At 42.6% G+C, this 15295-nt stretch overlaps 1 protein-coding gene across 2 annotated transcripts in view; it reads right to left on the bottom strand.

Moving 5' to 3' along the window:
- Positions 1–15295, bottom strand: part of DYNC2H1 (dynein cytoplasmic 2 heavy chain 1) — a 284386-nt gene that overhangs the window by 114313 nt on the left and 154778 nt on the right. For both annotated transcript variants that reach the window (XM_035008811.1, XM_035008812.1), the window contains exons 75-77: positions 15027–15099; positions 4106–4266; positions 577–702 (exon numbers count right to left, since the gene is read on the bottom strand). In XM_035008811.1, coding sequence (XP_034864702.1) covers positions 577–702; positions 4106–4266; positions 15027–15099 — 360 coding nt within the window. The remainder of the gene's footprint in view (positions 1–576; positions 703–4105; positions 4267–15026; positions 15100–15295) is intronic.

Here is a 15295-nt window from a genome sequence, read left to right as displayed (position 1 = left end):
ATTCTTTCTACCTGTTACTCTCTTTGGAACCTGACAAATTCTTACTCATCTGTCAATTTAAACACCCTGTTTTAGGGGGATATCTTCTTCAACTCTTCATTACCATAGTCCCAGGCAGAATTCATCACTGATGGCAGTTTGTAAATTCTCTTCCATAGTGTTTATGATGCTACAATATAGTTATTAAAGTGGCCTGTCTTTTCTAAACCAAGTTCCTTCCCACGGAGCAGGTTACAAATTTTGTATGCAACCCACACTTAGGGCAACTGCTCGTTTTTTTCTGTACTAAACAAGTGCTTGTAGAATAAAGGAATGAATGAATGACAGAAGAACTGTCAAGAGTTCTAAAAGAATGAGATCTAAAAATTACTTTAATAAATATAATCTATGTCTGATACTAACATTCATTATTATAATGTAAAATGCAGAGTGAAAGTAACCAAAAAAATTTAAAAAGAAAAAGAATTGGCTTTTATAAAAATATTTGTGTATGTTTAGAATTGTAAATTATATACTCTTATACCACATAATAGTATACCATAATATACCATTTATACCACATTTATCTGAATCTACCTTTTCCAGAACTGGCAGCCAAGACACCACCAGATGTAAGTTCTTCAAACACAGCCAGTCCCCATTGCGGGCACATTCTTTCAGCATCTGAATTGCTAAATCAGCTTGACCCTGACCCATAGCAACCTGCAAAAACAAAATGAAAAACAATACTAAACAACAAATCCGATAACACGTAACAGGAGAGTCAAATTAACCTGTCATACATACTGAACTCAATTATTTTGATGAGAGCTCTAAGTTTTTAATAACTCTGTTGCCATTTCCAACAGTTGTCTTGTTTTTGCCCTTTATCAGTAGATTTCTAATACTTTGTTTATTAAAAATACATTATCATTATAGCTTTGCAAGTTACAGAAAAGTATAAAGAATTATTGAATAGTTTTATTTTTGTTTCTCATTCCCCTATTTCCTGTAATTCTAACCCTTTCAAACGCGACCCTTAAAAAAAAAGGAAATTTTTTTAACTGTCGTCTTGAATTCTTTGAGGGTTTAATCATTAATGTTTAATCATTAATACTACCACTTCCTTGAAATTTACTTCTGATTTTTCCAACAACGCACATATCTGGCTCTCAAGCTACAGGTCTAACTGTGTAATGGTGTGATTCCCTAGCTTCCGTCATCCAGGAAATCCTCACGGGGCGAGGACTCTACACTCTGCCCACTGCTCCTCTAGGGCTGCTCAGAGAGAGACGGGGCCGAGGGGGCTGAGGGCCAAGAAGAGAATAAAGACAGAGTGGGCATGGGCGTCCCGAGCTCACTGGAATCCCAGGGCCATGTTCCCAGGTGCTGCCGTCCACCTGTGCTGAGGACGCTCAGCGAGGGGCCTGGTCCTCCTCGTAGAGCAGACAACCTGCAAGCATGTTCGGAGCTGGAAGGCCGAGACGACAGACTGCGCTCAGGCTGCACGGTCAGATTCTGCAGGTGTTAGTACAGAGTCCTAGGTGGCTACACCCACGGACCACGTGCAGTCTGGACTCCTCAGCCTATTTGTACAGGCCAGCTTACAGCATACCTGTGCACCAGGACAGCCAAGGTGTGTGCATGTAGATAATTTATGAACAGACACATGGAGATTCCTGGCTCAGCTTTTATTGGGTACACGGTCAAAACACTTTCAAGACTACGGTTATAGATTACTGCAAACCACAGTGATTTGTCTCCATAATGAATACAACATAGCATTTCATTGCTTTTTAGTTGACTTTTACAAGTATTGATTTTGTTTTTCAATTAGACTATAAAGTTATTGACAGTGGGAACCATGTCTAACTCATTGCATAGTAAAGCATGCAATAACACAGGTAATAAATACTCACATATTGATTTTTTAAAAAGATTTTATTTATTTATTTGACAGAGAGAGACACAGCAAGAGACGGAACACAAGCAGGGGGCGTGGGAGAGGGAGAAGCAGGCTTCCCGCCGAGCAGGGAGCCCGATGCGGGGCTCGATCCCAGGACCCTGGGATCATGACCTGAGCCAAGGGCAGACACTTAACGACTGAGCCACCCAGGTGCCCCTTGATTTTTTTGTTTTAATTTCAAGGTCTAACCCTGAATGAAACAAATAGGAGGTGAAACAAAGTGGCTGAATTGTTTTGATGCACCTACTAGTTTGCCATTATTAAAATGCAAAATAAATCCCACACACACACAAAAAAATGCAAGCATAGGCATGTACAACAGAATTAGAGAAAAGGTTAAGTATTTTGCTCAACGGAAATGACAGCTAAAATAGGCAACTCAGCGTTTCCCATAAAGCATCAATTATATGAAAAAAGCTTAAAGATTCATAAAACATCAGAAAAAAATATTTATTATAAATTTTTTTTTAAAAAGCACAACAGGAGGGCGCCTGGGTGGCTCAGATGGTTAAGCGTCTGCCTTCGGCTCAGGTCATGATCCCAGGGTCCTGGGATCGAGTCCCACATCGGGCTCCCCGCTCAGCGGGGAGCCTACTTCTCCCTCTGACCCTCTCCCCTCTCATGCTGTTTCTCTCTCGCTCACTCTCTAAAAAATAAATAAAATCTTTAAAAAAAAAAAAAAAAAAGCACAACAGGAAAATGCCAAGAAGATGGTTAGCCACCCATCCCCTCTGAGATCTACACAACTTCTGCCATTAAAACTTAATTTTTGGGGGGGTGCCTTGGTGGCTCAGTTGGTTAAAGGTCTGCCTTCGGCTCAGGTCATGATCCCAGGGTCCTGGGATCAAGTTCCACATCAGGCTCCCTACCCAGCGGGGAGCCTGCTTTTCCCCCTCCCTCTGCCCTTCACCCTGTTCATGCACGCTCTCTCTCTCTGTGTCAAATAAATAAAATCTTTAAAAAAATTAATTTTTTGCATCAAGAATGTATTAGCCTTAGCATATACATTCAGCACAGCAACAAAACTTTAAAATAACAGAATCATGAATAATTATGTCCATATTGAAAGGCTTTACTTTATTTAACAATTTTGCAAATTCAGTACACAAAACTTTACATGTTTAAATAGTCAAACCTACTGCAGATGCAAATAGCTCTACCCTGCAGCTAAAATCAATACCAACAGATACAAGGTGCAGACAAGGCCCCTCATGCAGGCTCCTCACTGACTGCTGATGGTGCCCTGCTAAGGCGTCAGGACACCCTACCTCGGGTGGAATCAGATCCCCTCGCCCGAGAACCACTCCCTGCTCTTAGCTGCCTTCCGTCCAGGTTCCCCACAACACTCCGACTTCTCCATTTGCTGCTTAATCATTATAATGAAAGCGGTTTATTTATTCAGTTGTCAAAAACTGAGAATAAATTAAATACATATTCTGACTAGCATGCAAACTGAATTGCACAAAGCAGGCAACCTAAACAAGGTAAACTCCTAAATTTACCTCAGAAAAATGGTCCTCTGTTACCTAAGTTTTACTCGCAAGTTTATGTAAATATTGCTGATTTACTGTAAAAGCATCCAAGTAAAATTTAAAAATTATTCTTAAAAGCTTAGCAAATAGATTAGTGTCCTATTACTGCTATAACAAATTACCACAATTTAGTACCTTAAAACCAGACAAATTTATTACCAGATTTCTGGAGATTAGAGGCCCCATCTAACTTCAAGGAGTCTGGCTTTACTACAAGGGTGTTGCCTGGAGGCTCGAGGAGAGAATCTCCCTATCGCTTTTCCAGCTTCTAGAAGTCACCCGCATTCTCTTTGCTTGCGGTCCCTTCCGGCACCTTCCAAGCCAGCACCCCAGCATTTCCCACTGCTCTGGCCACTGCGCCATCAATACACCGGTGCTTCCACGTGGCCCCCCCAGCTTCCCCCTTGGAAGGACCCTGTGATGACCCTGGGCCCACCTGACTCATGCAAGATGTCTCCATGTGGAGACACTTATGGAACTACACGTTCCGCCACGGAAGCTAACAAATTCACAGGCTCCGGGGAGCAGGACCTGGGCACTTCGGGGGACATTGCTTGGCCCACCCCCATGAAACATGTTTCCCTAACAGGATCAGGCAGGGCAGGAAGAGCAGGTAACGGGCGCTGACCTGGTGATAGCACTCTCCACTTCTCTCCGTGTTGGCGAGCTCCTGAAGTTCCTGAGAAGGGTCGGCACCCGGGGAGATAATTATCAAGATGGGTTCAATTTCCAGTGTCTCTTTGTAGAGCCGTTTGAGATTCAGGGGGAGCGGGGACAGCTCTTTCAGTCCTGGAAGATGTATGTGAAAGACACGAAAACAAAAAGCAATGTGGTTACAGGATGTAGCAGAAAACGGAGGTGAGTGATAATCCCGTACATATCACAGTTTCCTCACTGTAAAACCACTCACGGACTAGCAGTAACTACCATCTCACGGAATGCTTCCAACCGCTCTGCACCTACGATCTCCGCGAATCGCTGCAACAACACGGCCTGCTGGGCACCCAGACGGCCACGCCCAGCGCACGAAGAACACACCACCGGTGCTGTGCTCTTGCTACGCAAGTTTCTCCCTGCAAGAGAAGACTGAGCCAACTGCCCAGCTACACTACGTTTCGTTCATTTCTGTGGCAACTCAGTGCCGACCCCATGCCGTGCACTGGAGTCAGAGTCCCACATAATCTAGCGAACAGCTGCACCGTCATGATACAGGATGGCTATTCCCTACCTCCATGCATTACGAGAAAATAGGAAGTGGTATCGAATGAAAAGAATATTTGTTTGGAGACAGAAGTATATAAGCTCTCAGGTTAGACAAGTGACCCTACACAAATCACTAAAATACAAGGTGCCTCGGTTTCCTCAGTTGTAAAATAGGCATAAAACAACCCGTAGGTCATTTGGGAGCAAAAGAGGATATAGGAATAAAAACAGATTCCATTTACTCATCACCTATTCTGTGATACCAGCTATTTATTTTATGTAAAAGAAAACTAATAGAAGATTGAACGTCTTGCCAGAGGTCACCCAGCAGCTAACTGCTAACTGTATTCAACATAATTCACCTGTGCTTTTTTTGAATCTGAAACTCGTAACTACGAAGTCCTATCCAGCAAGAAATTGTAATTTTGCTATTATGTTAAAATCTCTTCTACTAAAATTGAAATGTTTCCATGATTGACGTATTTAGTAAAAGCCACGCTAAAGAAGACCCACTTCAATTGCTAATCAAAATATACTTGTTTGAACTGAGCTAAAAAGAGGAGTATGACACAAGAGTTGAAAAACAGATTAGCAGAACATAACAGAATGACTCCACAGGCAAGAAAGGTAGACATGAATAGACAATATTGCGCCTTAGAAATTCTAAAATCACTGGAGAAAGACATTCTTAATGATTTCTGTAGTCAGCACTTTAAAATATAAATTCAATGCCCTCCAGATGGGCCAAAGAAGGCCCTTCTAGATAACCATACTGAAGAGACCAATTTCACACCTGCCCCATTCCCCTCCACTCGTCACAACATCAAGTCGTCAGGATAAGTAAGAACTGTCACAGGCAGAAATATTCCTACAGGCGCCTGGGTGGCTCAGTCGTTAACCATCTGCCTTCTGCTCAGGTCATGGTCCCAGGGTCCTGGGATCGAGCCCCGCATCGGGCTCCCTGCTCTGCGGGAAGCCTGCTTCTCCCTCTCCCACTCTCCCTGCTTGTGCTCTCTCTCTCTCTCTGACAAATAAATAAATAAAATCTTTGAAAAAAAAAAAAAGAAAAAAGAAATATTCCTAATCACCACTGAGTTTGCCCCAACTGCCTCTGAAAGTTGATGAACTGCTTCTAGGGGTATATTGTATGAATTTTATTTTTAAATAAGTTGTTGCTAACTATCATCCTGTTTTAAGACCTAATCGAAAACAGTTCTTAAGTACTTGTGGCAATGTAATTAGACAATGCTTCTGTTCACTCACTCATTGATTTATTCATAAACTCAATAAACATTCTAGGCCAATTAAATGAACTGATATTATAACATGTATCAAAAGTCTTAAAAATTATGTCTGGCCTTTGACTCAGTCATTGAGATTATAATAATTTAAGAAATAATTCAGGATGTGAATGCAGAAGCAGGTACAAAAACTTTCACTGTAGCTGTTGGTATTAGTGAAAAATCTTGGGGAAACACCCTGAGGAGTCTGAGTAATTTCTGATAGCCATACAATTGGGGCTGAAATCACAAGAATGGTGAGTTAAGTGGTAATGTACTGAAAAGCAGATTACTCAACAGACAACATGATTCCATACTGCACGACCTGCACATTCCTGTGCCCAAAAGGAATAGAAAGCTGTGCATTATCACATTAACGATGATGATCTCGGGGTGCCTGGGTGGCTCAGTGGTAAAGTGTCTGCCTTCAGCTCAGGTCATGATCCCAGGGTCCTGGGGTCGAGCCCCGCATCGGGCTCCCTGCTCCGCGGGAAGCCTGCTTCTCCCTCTCCCACTCCCCCTGCTTGTGTTCCCTCTCTCGCTGTGTCTCTGTCAAATAAATAAATAAAATCTTTAAAAACAAACAAACAAACAAACAAAACAATGATGATCTCAGGATGAAGGGACACCAGGGGCTTCCTATCTTTGTCTTCTTCTGTCTTCTCATAGAGCTCTACCTAAACATATTATGTGATAAACATCAGAATATATACGAAGATAGGTTCCTATAAGATAACTACTGAACGAAACATGTGTTTTATTTGGAAATTATATGTTAATATAAAAGTGTCTTTAAAAATTTTAAATACAGATTACCACATCATTTTTTTTTAAGATTTTATTTATTTATTTGACAGAGAGAGACACAGCGAGAGAGGGAACACAAGTAGGTGGAGAGGGAGAAGCAGGCTTCCCACAGAGCAGGAAGCCTGATGCGGGGCCTGATCCCAGGACCCTGGATCATCACCTGAGCCGAAGGCAGATACTTAACCAACTGAGCCACCCAGGCGCCCCAGATTACCACATCATTTCTTAAATTAACAAATACAGACTACAAACTCCAGGAGGACAGGAATCGCGTCCGTTTTGCTCACCATTCTACAGGCATACTCTAGCACAAATCTAAATATTCCTCCTAAAGTTAAAATTCCACAGAAGATAAACAGATGTTCATTAACTCATTTGATACAATATTTCAAAGTACTGGAATGTTTTCGGTTAGAGAAAAAAACATGAAAAAATATACCATTTATGATAATATAAGTAAGGTTCATGTTATTTGGAATTCCATATTAGCCATTCTGCCAACAAAACTCCCAATAAAATAACCCCATTGCACTTTAATTGAACTGATCTTTACATATAATCATTGGTTTTATTAATCCAAGTACCTTTCACTCACTATATCACTAGAACTGTTAGAATGAATCATCCAAAACTATTCAATGAAATTGAAGAGCCACAGATGTTCACTGCATTGTGAATTATCACAGGATAAAACTACTGAAAAATTACTGGGATCTTAAATTTTGACCATGCATCTTTAAAACGTATCATTTTTTTCAAAAGGAAAAAAAGAACAAAAAATGAGTCAAAGAAATAACTTACACCTTTACTGCATTTTATTTTACTCCGACAAAATACCAAAATCATCAAAGAAGAAATAATTTACAGTTTAAAAAAGAAAGAATACCAATCCTGCACTTTTTAGGTACCTGAGTAAAGAAAGCAGCAAATTAACATCAGACTATTATAGGTGGTAAGTATGAAAGATTCATTCTTCCTCACTCATCGCATCCTCCCCAACAGAGAACTGACAAGTTTCCAGAGTACAAAATTACACTTCCTTTATTAGTGAGAAAGGACAACTCTAAGAATGTACCACGAACGTCAAGAAAAAGAAGGAAAACTGAGAACCACTATGGAACCCAAGGTACATCAACCAATTAAATGGGAAGAAACTCTTTAGAAATGGAATACTCCTCAAGCCTAGAAACAAACAGTCCAACATTTTGTGGTAGGCAGAATGCCATCTGTTTCAAGATTCCTAACCTAGGTGCTGCTATGAAGGCATTCTACAGGCATAATTACGGTTGTGAACCTTAAAATAGCATTCATCTCTGTTATCTTAGTAGGCCAATTTAATCACTTGGATCCTTAAAAGCAGTAAGTTTCTCCAGCTCAAGTCACAGAGACACAGCAGAAGAGAGAAGCAGGACAGATGAGGTGGAGGGGAGTAGACAGATGGGAAGCCTGAGAAAGAGCCCCCCTACCCTTGCTACCCGTGACCATGGAGGAAGGGGTCTGCGAGCCAAAGAACCCCAGTGGCCTCTCCACCCTGAGGAGGGCTCCAGGACAGGAGGGAAGGAGGACCTCAATTCTACAAGGCATGCAACTGATTCTGGGAGAGCCTGAGTGAGTTTGGAGATGACTGCTTCCCTGAGCCTCCTCCCCCTGAGAGCGCAGGGCCAACGCCTGGATTTCACTTTGTGTGACTGGGAGCAGAGAAACCAGGCCAGCCCAGCAGGCCTCTGACCCCTAGAACCGTAAGACAGTACACGGATATCGTCCAAAGCTGCTAATTTGTGACGATTTGTTAACAGAGGCAACAGAAAATGAATATGCATGTCGTTAGGTCCTTCCCCTTTCCTCTCAGACACAGACTTCACGAGACAGATGGAACCACAAAAGCAAGGTGCCCGGGATGGGACGCAGGCCCGCATCAGGGAAGGAGCTCTGAAGCAGGAAAGCCACCCCGCTCACATTGACTCTTAATGGAGAGCCTCCCTGGGGCTGCTGTAGGGTCTTCAAGGAACCTGCTCCTGATAACCTCACATACACAGCACAACACCTGCTCAGAGCGGTTACTTAAAAAAGTCAAAATTCGATCAAAATTACTCAAGTACCAATATTAGCATCTGGTAACTGCTATTTTAAAAAGTAATATAGTAGATGTGGCTCGTATATTAAAGCTTGGTTTGGAGGATTAAAGTGACATGCCTAAAAGTTTTGAGGACTGTCCTATCTTGAAATTAACACTACTTTCATAAACACATTTTTCAAGTTACTGTTTGAAAGTTTACAGATTACAAAAAAGATTGCTAAAACTTAATAAAAATCTTTCCATACAAATGATGCTTGAGAAATTACATTTGAAATCAAATCTTTACAATCTGATTAAAAAGAAGTAAGTGCTTGGGGCGCCTGGGTGGCTCAGATGGTTAAGCGTCTGCCTTCGGCTCAGGTCATGATCCCAGGGTCCTGAGATCGAGCCCCGCATTGGGCTCCCTGCTCAGTGGGGAGCCTGCTTCCCCCTCTGCCTCTCTCTCTGTCTCTTACGAATAAATAAATAAAATCTTTTAAAAAAATTTTTAAAAAAGATAAGTGCTTGCCATTCTCTAGCAATTTGAATTTTTTAAAACTTATTCATACATTAAAAACTTTTATATGAAAACTGTATTAATAAAACCATCTGACCGAATACAAAGTCATCCAGCCATATACCAATATATATAACTTTCGCTTAAAAATAGGCAGAATATGATTTTAGAAGTATATTAAACTTTCAAAGCATCTGAATATGTGAATATCATGAGGTTTTTAGTTAATGCCATTAAACCTTAAATGTCATTTAACCAGGAGGTGAAACAGTACCATAACAGAAGTATTCCAAAGAGTTGGCAGAAGGTCAGACTACGAAGGAAGGAAGGTCATGTGCAATGTGGTACAAAGAGGACATTTTTAAAGACTATGGGAATGAGAAAAGAATAGACACTGAAGAGCCTCTCTGAAAATTGCCTTGTTTTACTGAAACTTGCACTGAGTTATAGAGCAGACGATAAATATAGAGATAAGCCAAAAACATTAGATAGTGTTGGGTCCTAGAGAATTAAAACAGGCTGATGTGTTGGTGCCGTTTGGTGGCCCAGAAAGATCTCTCTGAAACTGCAGTATTGTAAGTTAACATCTGAATGACAGAGAGGAGCTATCCATCTAAAAAAAAAGGATTCAACATGTCCATGCAACACCCGGTGCTCATCACAACAGGTAATGTATGCAAGTGTTGAATCAGTTATTTTTCACCTGAAACTAACACTGTATGCTAATTATACTTGAATTTTAATAAGATAACCTTTTTCCTAAAAAAAAAAGTATTAAAGGGAATAATAATAATAATCTTGGAAAACTAAGAACTATTATTCAGGTCGTTGGAAGATAACCCTATATTAAATAAAGTCTCCAGAAAAGGACCCAAGAAAAAGGAGGGAAGGCACAGGGTAAACAGATGGTGAAAAGGTGCTAAGGCTGTTTTGGCCCTAAAGCCCAGAGGCAAGCAAGAATGGCACAAGATGGGGTCAGAGAAGCAAGCAGAGTCTTGTCAGCTCATGTAAGGAATCTGGAGTTTACTGTAAGTGTTTTGAGAGATTTTTGAGATCTTATGTAAAAATGGAGATGGTTTGGTTTCACTTTTTTAAAGATTACACAGCTGTACAAAGAGAATGGATCGGAAAGGAAACAAGCACTCAAGTAGGGAGACCAAATAAGAACAAACATTTCTAGCGCTTCTGTTCCAGAGGCTATTTAAGGCCTGGGGCACAACCATAAACAACGTAAATATGTGCCCCCATGTGACTTATATTCTAGTTGAACATCAGTTAATAACAGTATGTCAGATGGTAGCCACAGTTATGGAGGAAAAGAAACAAGGTAAAGGAGTATAAGTATGTTATTTTATACAGAGCGCTCAGGGAAATCCTCGCTGAAAAAATGACATCTGAGCAGAGAAGTGGGGAAGATAACGGGGGAGGGAGAGAGCTCTCTTGGAAGAAGGAACAGCAAGTGCAAAGGTCCTGAGATTGCAGAAAACTCACTGAGGGCTCTGGAAGAACAGGAATAAAGGGCTATCATGGTTGGAAAGGACTGAAAGAGGGTGAGAGTGGAAGGAGATGAGACCTAAGTGGGGAACCAAGGACCGGAAGATGTAAGACCCTTTAAGACAAGGTAAGGACTCAGGCCCATGAGATGCCATCACAAGACTGAACTGAGGAGCAATATGATCTAACTTGTATTTCTAAAGGCACTCTGGCTGCTATGCTGGGAAGAAACTGGGAGTGGAAAAGAAAAGAAGCCTGAAGAGCAGTAATCCTGCTCTGAGACAGTGGCTTAAACAGAGGGGGCAGATGGTAGTGGAGGTGTGAGAAGTGGATTCTGAATATATCTGAGGGCAGAGCCAAAGCTACAGCAGTGACTGAGGTGAGAAGAGATAATAGTCTGCATTTGGCTGGTAGCAAATTAATTCAGAGCAAATTTTAGAGATGGAGCAAAAGAACCTGCTGGTCGATGGAGTATGGGGAGTGAAAAACAAAGAGAAAAGGTTTCTTTGGGGTGTTTGGTTTGAGCAGCTGAGTGGATACTGGCATAGCTGAGTCAGAAGTTCTGTATTGGTCCTGGTAAATTTGCAATATGACATTCCTGTGAAAACATCAAATAAGCACTTGGACATACGAGTTTCGAATTCCAGGAAGAGGTCAGGGCTCAGAACAGGAGATCAAAGAGTCAGGCATTTAGAGATGACACTGCAAGTCAGGGATGGGCTGAGTTTACCAAGAGAGAGAATGCAGTGGAAGGAAGAAGAGGCCAACATTTCGAAGACATGCAGAGAAACAGCCAGTAGAGGAAAATCACAAGGAATAGCTTGAAAGGGCTGAGGACTGAAAGAAGAAATATAATCACCAGACAAGAAAGTAGAAAGCATTTAAAGGAAAAAGAAAGAACAGCGTTGCTGAGAGATGGAATAAGCCAAAAGCACAGAAGTCACTGCTGAACATAGCAATATGGCAGAAGACACGACTGAACGTACCGAGAGCGAGCTCATGGGACCACCAGGACGGACGCACAGACAAGCAGGACACAGAGGGAGTGCCGAGGGACTGGGTTACTGCCGTCTCTCATGAGGGACACGCTGCCCACACGTCCTGCTGCAGAAGCAGCTAGAGAGGGGAACGTGTGTAGGACAGGGGTATGGAGAAGGGGATGATGGCAGGAATAAAACACAAAGGGCAGACGGGCTGGCCTTTCATAGGGCAAGGCCGTCACCCATGGACAGAAGGGAGAGCAAAACGAACACAGTGCCCATGCTACCACCTGGAAGGTTTGATGACGACAAGTGCAGAACTCCTGTCTCACGGCTTCTGTTTTCTCAAAAAAGGCTGTTAAAAGGCTACCTCCATCAGCCAACTTCCAAGTTGCAAACACAGGGACAGTTTTCATATTTATTAAATAAATATGCCTACCCTGCACAATTACTTACCATGTGTGTCTACATTTGGCAACACGTTAAATGCCTCAGTCACAAGATTCAGTAGCTCCTGAGTTTTTAACATGGACATTAACATCTTTTTTCAAACACCTCATTTTCCAGAATCAAAAATTAGATATTTTTAACACTTAAAGGAGTTAGACTCTCAAAATGCACTTTATACATGAATGGTTCAACTACCAAAGTACTAAAATATGAGAACGAGCTAAAGCACTTCACACGTCAGCTTATTAGAATGCACATCGTTTGGTACCAGCAGTTCTCCCCTCATTTCTGGTAGCAGTCCTTCCCCCACCCAGGATTTCTTTGGGGGAAACTGCAGTTTCATGTATTTCTAGCAGGATTAGCTGCAGAGGGGATCGTGTTACCCAAGCCGAGCACAGCAGAGTCCTTCCTGGGATTCTGAAGGTGAGGCTGGGAGGGAAAGTTCTCTTTCATCACAAGCTTTAAATGCTACCCCAGGAGGTCGGCAGCCTTATGCACAGAATACACATGAACCCCCAGACTAAGGGCAACACACAGGCAGGAAAGAGAGAACAGGGACACAAATATGAAGAGAGAAGAGGAGAGAAGGAAGAGAAACAGAGACCAAGAAAGAGTCCATGAGACCTGCAGGCGCTGAGGCCAGCCGCCCTGCCTCTTCCTTTCTCAATACTGGCTCTAGCTTTTCCCCTGTTTCACTGGAGTGACTCTGAGCTGGGCGTCTGTCACCTGCAACCAGGAGTTAGGTGTATAAACATTCTGCCAGACCTGAGTATAAATAATCCAGAAGACCGACGTTCCATCAGAAACAGACAGGGAGACATTTCCCCCTCATGCTTAAGGAAAGGGAAGCCCAGAGCAGGCGCAGATGCATCTCTACAGACCCATCAGCAGCCAACCAAGTGACCGGTTTAACTGGAGCCTCAAAATGCCTGCACATGTGTGCACACGTGTGTTCTGCCAGAGGGTAAAGCAGAAGACGGCCAATAGATGTGGGCTGAATGCTGTCCCCCCAAAAAGAGAAGCTGAAGCCATAATGGCAATACCTCAGAGTGTGACCTGACGTGGAAACAGGGTCCCACCAGATGGAACTACTTAGCTTCCGGTGAGGTCAGACTGGGGTAGGCCCCTCATAAGAAGTCAGACAGGGAAGAGATACACAGGGAAAATGCCATTTGGATCAAGCAGCTGTAAGCCAAGAAACACCAGACAGCCAGCAAACCACCTGAATCCAGGGAGGGGTTCTGCGACAGGGTTCGGAGGGAGCTTGGCCTTGCGGAAACATTGATCTTGGACTTCCAGCCTCCAAAACCGAGAAACGACACATATCTGTTGCATGAAGCCACTTGGTTTGTGATACTTATGGAAGACCCAGGAAACTAATATATTCGGTGAGGGTGGGGAAGGATGTGTGTTTGAAATAACTTAATCTAAGGTTTAAGGATACATCTTATTAATAAGAACATGAACAATGGAGCTGGGTTTGCATTCTGTCATTTATTAGCTGTGGGATTCTGCTTCCTCAGAAGTAGCCCCTCATAGTGCTACCCTGAGGATTAAGAGCAGATATGAGTGCAGCGCATAGTGAGAGCAATTTAAGGGTTAGCTGCCGGTAGCTAATCACCATGAATGCCGAGTTTACAGGAGAGAGCGTGTCCACTAGAGTAAAACTGAAACTAAGACAACTCCTCAAAATACGACCTGCTACATCAAGCCCAACAGCTTTACAGCAAACACTGAATGATTCCTCAGTAAAGGTTTCCAGAGAGGAGCGTGGAAAACCCAGTATATTTCTTTTCAATTTCCTAAAATTCTGTGCTAAGCTTGTTTATATGAAAAATTCTTATTTAACGAAAACATACATAATAAAAAATTTTAAAAATTTCAACATAAAATTTAACAACGAATAAAATGTTAAAATAGAGAATTTCTAGAAAAAAATGTCAGCATACTTTTTTACTTAATGCCAGATTCTTCATTTCCAAACTTCCTGTGGTTTAGAATGAAGATTCGCTCTTCTTGGATCACTCCGTACTTCAACTAAAATACTTTACGCCGTCTTTCCCTAACTCAGTTTTCCCAAATTCTCTTCAGCAAATCAAAACATGGTATACTTTATTAACAAATAAGTAACTTTTAGCTCTTTCTGGTAAGACTATCTGAGAGATTTTAAAAATGGACTGCACAGACTGTAACCTAAAACACAAACAAAGCCTTCATTTTTTGTTGTAGAGCAAAAATAATTCATTTTGAAGGCTTTTCCCCGCAAGACTATGATTATTTCTTTGTTTTACTTTAATTATCTAACTCCTAATTAAGAATGAATGCATAGGGGCGCCTGGGCGGCTCAGTCGTTAAGCGTCTGCCTTCCGCTCGGGTCACGATCCCGGAGTCCTGGGATCGAGCCCCGCATCGGGCTCCCTGCTCGGCGGGGGGTCTGCTTCTCCCTCTGACCCTCCCCCCTCTCATGCTCTATCTCATTCTGTCAAATAAATAAATAAAATCTTTAAAAAAAAAAAAAAAGAATGACTGCATAAATGTCTAAAGGGCTTTCACCATAAAATGACTTTTTAAGTATCAAACCGTAACTAAGTCCAGGATGTGAACTAAGCACCGGACTTGCAGTCCCACCAACACACATTCTTGAACCCCCCGAGGTCTCCAGACACGCACGACGGAGACGAGACGCCCTTCCGGCCTTGCGAAGCGAGGCGTCCACGGAAAGCACGGGGCTGCGGGGCGGGGCGGGGCGGCCGAGGACTCACCCAGGGCTCTGCAGGCGAACAGAGCCATGGCGCTCTGCAGTCTGTCCGGCCGGAGGGCTTGCACCACGAGAAGCTGCAGACAAAGAGCAGAGCGGTTGCAGCAGGAAAGCCCCCGAGCCCACTTCCAACAAGCCTTAACGCTGGGGAGTTAAACCAGCTCTGCCCAACCACGTCCACGGCGACTGCTGTGCACATCCATACACACACCGTCTCACAGAGCGTCTCACAGGCCGTCTCACAGGCCGTCTCACAGAGCGTCTCACAGGCCG

Source organism: Mirounga leonina, unplaced genomic scaffold, assembly GCF_011800145.1.
Source record: "Mirounga leonina isolate KUSES-001 unplaced genomic scaffold, KU_Mleo_1.0 Mir_153, whole genome shotgun sequence".
NCBI lineage: Eukaryota > Metazoa > Chordata > Mammalia > Carnivora > Phocidae > Mirounga > Mirounga leonina.
Note: the sequence above shows the minus strand (reverse complement) of the source record. Positions and strands in the feature narration are given on the sequence as shown.